Source organism: Sus scrofa, chromosome 6 (assembly GCF_054392235.1).
Source record: "Sus scrofa isolate SSC_HxYL_T2T_F1_AM1 chromosome 6, Sscrofa_HxYL_maternal_Yorkshire_Landrace_v2.0, whole genome shotgun sequence".
NCBI classification, from domain to species: Eukaryota; Metazoa; Chordata; class Mammalia; order Artiodactyla; family Suidae; genus Sus; species Sus scrofa.
In genome coordinates this window covers 133,692,244-133,705,134 of record NC_139388.1, presented here as the reverse complement: position 1 = coordinate 133,705,134, position 12,891 = coordinate 133,692,244, and the positions used below count along the sequence as shown (strand labels likewise).

The following is a 12,891-nucleotide window of genomic DNA, read 5'->3' as shown; positions in this document are numbered from 1 at the left end:
AATTACTTTATATGTCAGTGGACTGAATGCTCTAATCAAAAGACATAGTTGGCAGACTGGATAAAAAACAAGAGCCTACATTATGCTGCGTAGAAGAGACCTGCCTTAGGGCAAAGTACAGACATAAACTGAAGGTGAGAGAATGGAAAAAGATATTTCATGCAAATGGAAATGACAAGAAAGTGAGTGTTGTAATACTCATATCAGACAAAATAGACTTTAAAACAAAGGCCGTAAAGAAAAATAAAGGACACTAATGATAAAAGGATTCAATTCAACACTAATGATAAAAGGATCAATTCACACTTGTCAACATATATGCACCTAATATAGGAGCACCCAGATACATACAACAAAAACTAACAGACATAAAAGGAGAAATTGGAGTTCCCACCATGGTGCAGCAAAAAATGAATCTGACTAGGAACCATGAGGTTGCAGGTTCGATCCCTGGCCTTGCTCAGTGGGTTAAGGATCTGGCATTGCCATGAGCTGTGGTGTAGGTCACAGACCAGGCTCAGATCTGGCATTGCTGTGGTGTAGGCCAGCAGCTGTAGCTCTGATTTTACCCCAGCTTAGGAACCTCCATATGCTGCAGGTGCAGCCCTGAAAAAAAAAAGGAGAAATTGATGGGAATACAGTAATAGTAGGAGACTTTAACACCCCACTCACATCAATGGATTTTCTAAACAGGAAATTAATAAGGAAACAGAGATCCTAAATGACACAATAGAACAGTTAGACTTGATATTTTCAGAACATTACATAAAAAAAAAAAAACTAGAATGTACATTCTTTTCAAGTACAAATAGAACATTCTCTAGGATTGGCCACATACTATGGCACAAAACTAGCCTCAACGAACTTAAGAGTTTAGAAATTATTTCAAGCATCTTCTTTGATCATGATGGCATGAAACAGAAATTGATCACAGGAAAAGAAAAAAGCTGATGACTACATGGATACAAAACAATATGCTACTAAAAAAAAAAAAACCAATGGGTCAAATCAAAAGGAAATTAAAAAATACCTTGAGACAAATGACGGTGAAAATACAACTGTAAAAAAATCTGTGGGATGATTCAAAAGTAGTTCTTAAAAGGAAGTTCATAGTGATACAGGCCTTCCTCAAAAAACAATAAAAATCTCAAACTGCATAACCTACCACCTAAAAGAATTAGAAAAATAAGAACAAACAAAAGCTAAAGTCAGCAAAAGGAAGGAAATAATAAAGATCAGAGAGGAAGTACTAAAATAAGAGATTGAATGATCCTATGCCAACAAATTTGACAACCTAGAAGAAATGAACATATTTCTAGAAGCATAAAGCCCAAAAAAACTTAATCATTAAGAAACAGATAATTTGCTATGGGGATAATTTCAAGAATTGAACTCTTTCAACATCATGGAGGATAATGTGAGAAAAAGAATTGTATATATATATGTGTGACTGGGTCACTTTGCTGTGTAGGAGAAATTGATAGAACACTATAAACCAACTACAATGGAAAAAATAAAAATCATTTTTAAAGAATCCAAAAAAAATAGAAATTTAAACAGACCTTCTAGAAGTAATTGAATATGTAATTTAAACTCCCTACAAACAAAAGTCCAGAACCAGATGACTTCACAAGCAAATTCTTAAAAACATACAAAGAAGAACTTATAGGAATTCCCATTGTAGCACAGAGAGAGGTTAACAAATCCCACTAGGAACCATGAGGTTTTGGGTTCGATCCCTGGCCTTGCTCAGTGGGTTAAGGATCCGGCATTGCTGTGAGCTGTGGTGTAGGTTGCAGACTCAGCTAGGATCCCGTGTTGCTGTGGCTCTGGCATAGGCTGGTGGCTACACCTCCGATTAGACCCCTAGCCTGGGAACCTCCATATGCCTCAGGAGTGGCCCTAGAAAAGGCAAAAAGACAAAAAAAAAAAAAGAAGAAGAAGAAGAACTTATACTGATCCTTCTTAAACTATTCTAAAATACTAAAGATTAAGGAACACTCTCAAAGACATTTTGTGAAGCCACCATCACCCTAATACCAGAACCAGACAAAGATACTACCAAAAAATTATAGGCCAATGTCTTTTATAAATACAGATATCAAAATTCTCAACAAAATTTTAGTCAACCAAATCCAAAAATACACAAAAACATACACCACGACCAAGTGGGACTCATCCCAAGTTCACAAAGTTGGTTCAACATATGTAAATCAATCAATGTTATACAGGAAATTAACAAAAGATAAAAACCACATGATCATCTCAATAGATACAGAAAAAAAAAATCTGACAAAATTCAACATCCATTCTTGATAAAAACTCTTACCAAAGTGGGTATAGAAGGAACATAATGCAACATAAAAATGCCATTTATGACATACCCACAGCCAATATAATACTCAGTAGAGAAAAACTGAAAGGCTTCCCACCAAAATCTGATGCCCCCTCACTTTTATTCAATATCGTATTGCAAGTCCTAGCCACAGCACTCAAGAAAAAATAAAAAATAAAATGTATCCAAATTGGAAAATAAGAGGTAAAACTGTCACTATAGGCAGATGATAAGATACTATATATAGAAAATCCTAAAGATTCCACACAAAAACTACTTGATCTGATAAATTCAGCAAAGTAGCAGGATACAAGATCAATATTCAGAAATTGGTTGCATTTCTGTACACTAGCAATGAATTATTAGAAAAGGAATATCAAAAAAACAATAACTTTTGAAATTGCACCAGAAATAATAAAATACCTAGGAATAAACCTGACCAAGGAGGTGAAGGACTTATATGCTGAGAACTATAAAACATTAATCAAGGAAATTAAAAAGGATTCAAAGAAATATTCCATGCTCCTGGACTGGAAGAATTAATATTGTTAAAATGTCCGTACCACCCAAAGCAATCTACAAATTTAATGTACTCCCTATCAAAGTACCCATGACATTTTTCATTAAAACTATAACAAATAATCTAAAAATTTATATGAAGTCATAAAAGACCCAGAATTGCCAAAGCAATCCTAAGGGGAAAAAAACAAAGCAGGAGGCATAACTCTCCCAGACTTCAGGTAATATTACAAAGCTGCAGTAATGAAGACAGTGTGGTACTGGTACAAAAACAGACATGGGGATCAATGGAACAGAATATAGAGCCCAGAAATAAATCCAGAAACCTATGATCAATTAATCTTTGACAAAGGAGGTAAGCATATAAGATGGGAAAATTCTCTTCAGCAAGTGGTGCTGGGAAAACTGGACAGCTGCATGTAAATCAATGAAACAGAACACACCCTCACATCATGCACAAAAATAAACTCAAAGTGGCTTAAAGACTTAAACATAAGACATGAAACCATAAAACTCCCAGAAGAAAACAGGCAAAACATTCTCTAACATAAATTGTACAAATGTTTTCTTAGGTCAGTCTCCTAAGGCACTAGAAATAAAAATAAACAAATGGGACCTAATCAAACTTAAAAGCTTGTGCACATCAAAGGAAACCATAAAAAACCACAAATACAACCTATGGAATGGGAGAAAATAGTTGCAAATGATGCAACTGACAAGGGCATAATCTCCCAAATATACAAACAACTCATACAACTCAGCAATAAAAAAACAAACAATCCAAAGAAAAATGGGCAGAACACCTAAATAGACAGTTCTCCACAGAAGACAGACAGATGGCAGTAGGCATATGCATTAATTATAAGAGAAATGCAAATCAAAACCACCTCACACTGGTCAGAATGGCCATTATTAAAAAGTCCAGAAATAACAAACGCTGAATTGGAAGTGAGGAAAAGGGAACCCTCCTACACTGTTGGTAGGAATGTAAATTGGTTCAACAACTATGGAAAACAGTATGGAGGTTCCTCAGAAAACTAAAAATGGAATTACTGTATGACCCAGCAATCCTACTCCTAGACATATATCTGACAAAACTATAATTAAAAAAGATACATGCACCCCTGTGTTCATAGCAGCACTATTCACAATGGCTAAGACATGGAAACAACCTAATTGTCCATGCAATGACAAATGGATAAGAAAATGTGGTACATATATATATAGTGAATAATACTCAACCATAAAAAGAATGAAATAATGCCATTTGCAGCAACATGGATGTAACTAGAGATAATCAGACTAAGTGAAGTAAGTCAGAAGGATAAAGACAAATACCGTATGGTATCACTTATATGTGGAATCTAAAATATGGCACAAACAAACCTATCTATGAAACAGAAACAGATTCACAGACATAGAGGACAGACTTGTGGTTGCCAAAGGTGGGGGCAATGGGGTGGACTGTGAGTTTGGTGTTAGTAGATACCAAACACTAGGAGTTCCTGTTGTGGCTTAGTGGAAATGAATCTGACTAGTATCCACGAGGATGCAGGTTCGATCCCTGGCCTTGCTCAGTGGGTTAAGGATCCAGCGCTGCCATGAGCTGTGGTATAAGGTTGCAGATGTGACTCAAATCTGGTGTGTGGCTGTGGTATACAGCTCCAATTTGACCCCTAGCCTGGGTACCTTCATATGCCGCAGGTGCAGCCCTTAAAAAAAAGGACAAAAAAAGATGCAAACTATTACATTTAGAATGGATAAACAATGAGGTCCTACTTTATGGCTCTATAGCACAGGGAACTATATTCAATCTCCTGGGATAGACCATGATGGAAAAGAATATTTTCTATACCTGACTGAGTCACTCTGCTGTACATCGGAAATTGGCATAACATTCAAGTTAACTATAATTTAAAAAATTTAAAAATCCAGCCATCCCACAAGAGTAAGTGAAGTAACTGAAAACTTTAAAACTTTTTGTAAATGTTAAAATTCTCCAAATTAAAAGGTTTTGATATGTTTCAAGAAAGCATTGCAAATGAAAAATGAAATACTAAAATATATTTTGAGTTATAGAAATAATATCCTAATAATATTACTGATAAATGATCATTTTGTGAATTCTTACCAGTTAATGTCTGAGTATAGGGAGAATTGGCTCCTGCAATACATTTTGACCAGGGCAGACTTCGTTCATCATAAGACATGACAAAGAGAAAGTCACAAGCATCTGCGATTGCGGTATAATTATAGCACCTTTGAGCTATGCAGTGTGGAGACCAAGAGACATCAAAGGTTACCTGTGGAAAAGTCATTTTATGTAACATGATCAAATATGCATATTATGGCAGATGTTTTGTTCATTATACATTCTCTTGCCTCGTATTACCCAAGGTGGGGGAAACACTCTGTGTAGAAAGCTAGGGTTTGACATGTGTGGAACCAGAACAGTTCTAAGAAATATATTTTTTGCCTACATGGAAAAATTTTAGACAATGTTGTGGACATGTATTTGGACCCAGGTATATTTGGATATATACAATGACCAGGACATATATCAATGACATATACAATGACCACTGTGTAGAAGAGGAGTTTTAAACTCAAACGCCTTCAGAGGATAGACTGGTAACTCAAGTAATTGAAGGCAACTGTGTAACTGAAGGATTACTGTGTAATCACAGTTAAGGCTATAAAGTCTATGAGCAATAGAGAGTAAAAGAACACTAAAATAATTCAAATACAGAAGCTCTTAAAAATATCATACAGCCTAAATAGGTCATCTCTGGGCACAAGCTGACTGGAATGTGTTGGGAGTTGGAGCCCCTGATTTACAATTACACTACATGGTAGGTTTAGTCCAACATTACAGTTAAAGAATAGTTGTGTTTTATGGCTGCAGGTATAAATCAACTCAAAATGTTGAACAAATCACTTAAATGGCCTTATTTTTATGGAAATAATTCAAATAAAACTTGTGTGATAAATTATCTTTCATCTTGAATGGCAAACCAGTACTCAACAAGGATGCGGCTCTTTAAAAGATTTATTGCCCTAAACGAATATTAATTTAGCCTTATTTTATATGTCTGCAATGTTCTAAGGCTTCATTAAAGGTTATCAATAAACATTGATTAAAAAATTGAGGTATTTTAGTAAAAATTTTTATACTTTGGCCAATTTATTCTACTATAACTCTTTTTAGGACTTTCTCAAAATTCTATATTTATTTCATTATTAGCACTAAAGGAAGCTCTGCTTTGTACATATAAGCTTTCCCCAAAGTTCTCCACGAAAATAATTTATAAAGTGAAATTATTACACACTGGACTTCATTTTATTACTATCTCTTCTTATAAAAAGGAAGTATAACAAGGTTAACAGAGAAAGAAAATAATTACCTCTAAGTAGGTAAATTTCCAATCCATTTTCTAAGTCCTTACCTCTCCTCTCCTGAACAGTAAGAGTATTTTCACTTGGGTTTTTTGTCATGGTTAATCTCATATTTCTGAGAAGGCAGGGTTAGTATATTATAAAAGAAATCAAAAGACTTTGGTTCTGGTCTTGGCTCTCTTAATAACTAGGTCTATTTCACTTCAAATACCTGAATCTATTTTCCTACCCATAACACTGAATGTGTAGAATTCTTCAAAAACACGTCTAGCTCTTTAATTCTGTGACCACACTGCTATAATTCTAAATTATCATCTTCCCCAAAACTCACTTCTCCTTCCAGGGAGTCTATGTTAGTCATTTCTTTTCTGGCCACCAGTTTGAGAACCTTTAGGTCATTTTCTGACTCTTCTCTCACCCCATGACCTCACATTATCCTTTGGATGGCTTCTCACAATTGCTGTGCCTCTTCCATTAATTAATTAACACAATGAATATTTATTGAACACTTGCTGGGTGTTAAGAATATGCCATCATCCCAATTCAAACCATAAATTTCAAGTTACTGGAATTTTTACAGGTCTGCCTTTCTCCTCTAGACTATTTTACACACTACATAAATAATCTTCTCCAGGTACTTGTTGTACACATAACCCATTAGATAAAATGCATACTCTTCAGTCTGACATTCTGTATCTTCCACAATCTGGCTCTTTCGGGCAACTGTAATTTCCACTAACATAACTACTGTGAACTTGACATAGTAGCCCAAATTGTTCTACCTGCCCCTCAAACATGGAAATAGACATTCCTGCTGCAAAGTCTTTGCTCAGTCTCTTCCTCCTTGCCCTTTCACTATAGCTTAATCAAGACTAGCAAATAAGTTGTTTCCCACACATGAGTTCTAGCCAATTTACAAGAGAAATCTAGAGAATAAAGGAAAAGCTTCTGAGACCAACATTTGTGAGGAGAGGAGTATGGTGGCCTGCATATCATGTACTTACTATTCTTGATCTAAACTGTGCTCATCTAAAAAGCTGAATTCTTCCCTACTTGCATAAAGCCACAGAGATGTCAGTCCTTATATCATTTATTATTTTTCCAGTGATTCTCAAATTCATGTTGACCAACCATACCAGAATCATCTCTCACATTTGTTAAAAACCACAGTTTCTAAAATCTATGCCTGTATCAATTTCTGCAGTGTTTTCAACAAACACTCTTAAGTGATTCTGATACAGATTTAGAATCACTAGATTTAAAATTTTGAAAGGCAGGTATCACTCATTCAATAAATAATTTTTCAACATTGTGTTAGACATAAAGAAGCTGGTCCCCACATTCAAAAAACTTACTGTCCGGGAGTTCCCGTCATGGCACAGTGGAACCGAATCCGACTAGGAACCACGTGGTTACAGGTTTGATCCCTGGCCTTGATCATTGGGTTAAGGATCTGGCATTGCCATGAGCTGCGGTGTAGGTCGCAGACATGGCTCAGATTCCACATTGCTGTGGCTGTGGTTTAGGCCAGCAGCTGTGGCTCTGATTCGACCCCCACCCTGGGAACCTCCACATGCCACTAGTGTGGCCCTAAAAAGGAAAAAAAAAGAAAAAAAACTTACTGTCCAGCCTAGGAGGGTTTGTTTGCTTGTTTCTGAGCTTTATTGAGGTACAATTGACAAATAAAATTGTATTATATTTAATGGATATGTATCCATCACCTCATTTATTTCTTTTGGTTATAACACTTAGATTCTACTCCCTTAGGAAATTTCAATTATACAATACAGTATTGTCAACTATTATCACCATGTTAAGCAGGAAATGTTCAGCCCTTATTCATCTTGTAACAAAGTTTATACTCTTTGACCAGCCTCTCCTTTTGGTCTAACTAGTTTCCTTATTGATGTTGCCCTACTGGATAATCTATCCATTGCCAAAAGTGGATTATTGAAGTCCCCTACTATTATTGTATTGTTGTCTGTTTCTGCCTTCAGATATCTTAGGTTTATTTAATATATTTAGGTGTTCTGATGTGGAACATATATAAATATTTACAATTGTAACTTCTTGATGAACTGACCCTGTTATCATTTTATAATGAAGCTTTTTCCTCTTGTTATGATTTTTGGCTTAAGGTCTATTTTGTTGGATGTAAATATAGCTACCCCTGCTCACTTTGTGTTTCCATTTGCCTGGAATAAGTTTTTCAATCCTTTCATTTTTAGTGTATGTGTGTCCTTAAAGCTGAAGTGACTCTCTTATAGGCAGCATATAGTTGGACCTTGTTTTTTAATCCATTCAGCCACTCTTTGTCTTTTGATTCAAAAATTTAGTCTGTTTCCATTTAAAGTAAATATTGATAGGGAGTTCCTGTCGTGGGGCAGTGGTTAAAGAATCCAACTAGGAACCATGAGGTTGCGGGTTCAATCCCTGGCCTTGCTCAGTGGGTTAAGGATCCGGCGTTTCCGTGAGCTGTGGTGTAGATTGCAGACGTGGCTTGGATCCCATGTTGCTGTGGCGTAGGCCGGCAGCTACAGCTCCAATTAGACCTCTAGCCTGGGAACCTCCATATACCACGGGAGCGGCCCTAGAAAAGGCAAAAAGACAAGGAAGAAAGGAAGAAAGAAGGAAGGAAGGAAGAAAGAAAGAAAGAATTGATAGGTTTGCACTTAATATTGCCATTTTATTAATTGTTTTCTATTTTATAATTCCTTTGTTCCCTTCTTCATTTCCTGCTCTCCTCCTTCATGATTTGATGATTTCCTTTAGTTGTATGGTTGATTCCTTTCTGTTTTGTGTGTGTGTGTGTGTGTGTGTGTGTGTGTGTGTATCCACTGTAGGTTTTTGCTTTGTGGTTATCATGTAGCTTACCTTAAAAAATTATAACTATGTATGGTGATGGATTTAATTAGACTTATTGTGGTGATAATTTTGCAATATATACAAATATCAAATCATTGTTTTATATCTGAAATTAATATATGTCAATTCTATTGCCATAAAATAATTTTAAAGCATCTTCTAGTTATAACACTATTTTAAGCTGTTAACAATTTAGAATGCATAGAAAAGCTCTACATTTTTGTATTCCACCACCCCACATTTTATGTTCTTGATGTCAAAATTTACATCATTTTTATTGTGTGTCCACTAACAAATTATTACAGTTTTTTGCTTTGGCCGTGAAAGTTCCCAGATCGAACCTGAGCCACAGCAGCAACTCAAGCCATGACAGTGACAACACTGGATCATTAACCCACTGCACCATAAGGGAATTCCATAGTGTTTTTTTTTTAAAGGGAAATATCGTAATATTTCTTAATAAATTCTGTAATATACTTTTTAATTAAGTACAGTTAATTTACAATGTTGTGTTAATTTCAAGTATCCAGCAAAGTGATTCATTTCTATTTTTTTTTTCAGATTATTGTAGGTTATTACAAGATACAAAATATATAATAGTTCCCTTTGCTATACAGTAGATCCTTGTTGTTTATTTTATATATAGTATTCTCTGTGTGTTAACCCCAAATTCCTAATTTATCTCTTCCCATCTTGCTATCCCCTTTGATAATCATGTTTGTTTTCTATATCTGTGAGTCTGTTTCTGTTTTGTAAATAAGTTCATTTGTACTTTTTTTTTTTTAGATTCAAGTGTATCAGATGGTATTTGTCTTGCTCTGTCTGATTTTCTTCACTTAGTATGATAATCCCTAGGTCCATCCATATTGCTGCAAATAGCATTATTTAATTCTTTTATATGGTTAATATTCCATTATACACACACACACACATATACATCTTCTTCATCCATTCATATGTCGATGGGCATAGGTTGCTTCCATTCTTGGCTATTGTAAATAGTGCTGCTAGGAACACTGGGGTAGTGTATCTTTTAGAATTAAGAGTTTTCCCCAGATATATGCCCGTGAGTGGGACTGCAGGATTATATGGTAACTCTATTTTTAGTTTTTTAGGAACCTCCATGCTGTTCTCCACAATGTCTATACCAATTTACATTCCCACCAACAGTGTAATAGGGTTCCCTTTTCTCCACACCCTCTCCAGCATTTATTATTTGAGGACTTTTTAATGATGGTGATTATGACTGGTATGAGGTGATTCTTCATTATAGTTTTGATTTGTATTTCATTAGTGATATTGAGCATCCTTTCATGGGCCTACTGGCCATCTGTATGTCTTCTTTAGAGAAATGTCTATTTAAGTCTTCTGCCCATTTTTTAATTGGTTTTTTTTTCCCCATATTGAGCTGTATGTGCTGTTTGCATATTTTGGAATTTAATCCTTTGTCAGTAGCACTGTTTGCACATATTTTTTCCCAGTCCTTAGACTGTGTTTTTATTCTGCTTATGATTTCCTTTGCTCTGCAGAAGCTTTTAAATTAATTAGGTCTCATTTATTTTTATTTTTATTTCCATTATTCTAGGAGATTCATCCAAAAAAATATTGCTATGATTTATGTCAAAGAGTGTTCTGCCTATGTTTCCCTCTTGGAGTTTTATAGTATCTGGTCTTACATTTAGATCTTTAGTTCATTTTGAGTTTATTTTTGTATATGGGGTTGGAGAATGTTCTAATTTCATTATTTTACATGTAGCTGCCCAGCTACCTAGCACCACTTATTGAAGAGACTGTTTTCTCCACTGTAAATTCTTGCCTTCTTTGTCACAGATTAATTGACCATAAAAGTGTGTGGGTTTATTTCTGGGCTTTCTATTGTGTTCCATTGATCTGTATGTCTGCTTTTGTGCTGGAACCATACTCTTTTGATTACTGTAGTTTTGTAGTATAGTGTAAAGTCAGGGAGCCTGATTCCTCTAGCTCCATTCTTTCTCAAGGTTTTTTTGGATCTTTGGAGTCTTTTGTGTTTCCATACGAATTTTAAAATTTTTGTTCTAGTTCTGTGAAAAATGCTATTGGTAATTTGATAGGGATTGCACTGAATCTGTAGATTGCCTTGGAGAGTACGATCATTTTGATAATATTGATTCTTCCAATCTAAGAACATGGTACATCTTTCCTTCTGTTTGTGTCATCTTCAGTTTCTTTCATCAGCATCTTACAGGTTTGGGAGTACAGGTTCTTTTTCCTCCTTAGGTAAGTTTATTCCTAGGTATTTTATTCCTTTTTGATGCTATGGTAAATGAGACTAATTTTTTTGATCTTTCATAATGTATAGAAGTGCAACAGATTTCTGTATGTTAATTTCATATCCTGCAACTTTACCAAATTCATTAATGAGCTCTAGTAGCTTTCTGGTAGGTTGTTAGGATTTTCTATATAGAGCAAATCATGTCATCTGCAAACAATGACAGTTTTACTTCTTTTCCAGTTTAGATCCCTTTTATTTCTTTTTCTTCTCTGTTATCATGCCTAGGACTTCCAAAACTATATTGAATAAAAGTGGCAAGGGAGTTCCCGTCGTGGCGCAGTGGTTAACGAATCCGACTAGGAACCATGAGGTTGCGGGTTCGGTCCCTGCTCTTGCTCAGTGGGTTAACGATCCGGCGTTGCCGTGAGCTGTGGTGTAGGTTGCAGATGCAGCTTGGATCCCGAGTTGCTGTGGCTCTGGCGTAGGCCGGTGGCTACAGCTCCAATTCAACCCCTAGCCTGGGAACCTCCATATGCCGCGGGAGCGGCCCAAGAAATAGCAACAACAACAACAACAAAAGACCAAAAAAAAAAAAAAGTGTCAAGAATGGGCATCCTTGTCTTGTTCCTGATCTTGGAATGCTTTCAGCTTTTCACTGTTGAGTATGATGTTGGTTGTGGGTTTGCCATATATGGACTTTACTATGTTGAGGTATGTTCTCTCTATGCCCACTTCTAAAGAGTTTTATCATGAATGGATATTAAATTGTAACAAAAGCTTTTTTTGCATTGTATGGTTTTTATTCTTCAGTTTGTAATATGGTGTATCACACTGATTGACTTGCAAATATTGAAAAATCCTTGTGCCTCTGGAATAAATCCCGCTTGATCATGGTGTATGATCCCTTTAATGTATTGTTGGAGTTGCTTTGCTAGTATTTTGTTGAGGATCTTTGCATCTGTGTTCATCGTTGATGTTCGCCTGTTATTTTCTTTTTTGGGATATCTTTGTCTGATTTTGGTATTAGGATGATGGCGGCCTTATAGAACAAGTTTGGAAGTGTTCCTCCCTCTGCAGTTTTTTGGCATAGTTTCAGAAGAACAGATGTTAGCTTTCTCTAAATATTTGGTAGAATTTACCTGCGAAGCCATCTGGTTCTGGGCTTTTATTTATTGGGAGTTTTAAAATTATTAATTGGTCTGTTCATATTTCTTCCTTGTTCAGGCAAGAACAAGAGAGATTGTACCATTCCAAGAATTTGTCCATTTCTTCTAGGTTGTCACTTTTATTGGCATAGAGTTGCATACAGTAGTCTCTTAAGATCCTTTGTATTCCTGAGGTGTTGGCTGTACCTTCTCCTTTTCCATTTCTGATTTTATTAATTTTGGCCCTCTCCCTTTTCTTCTTGATGAATCTGGCTAAAGGTTTATTGATTTTGTTTATCTTTTCAAAGAACCAGCTTTTAGTTTCACTGATCTTTTCAGTTATTTTATTCTCTATTTCATTTATTTCTGCTCTGATCTTT

General features: G+C 35.6%; 1 protein-coding gene across 1 annotated transcript in view; it reads right to left on the bottom strand.

Annotated features, from left to right (window-relative positions):
* The window catches only part of CTBS (chitobiase), a 38,963-nt gene that overhangs the window by 12,560 nt on the left and 13,512 nt on the right, over window positions 1–12,891 (bottom strand). The window contains exon 4 of the mRNA XM_021096355.2: window positions 4,986–5,157. Coding sequence (XP_020952014.1) covers window positions 4,986–5,157 — 172 coding nt within the window. The remainder of the gene's footprint in view (window positions 1–4,985; window positions 5,158–12,891) is intronic.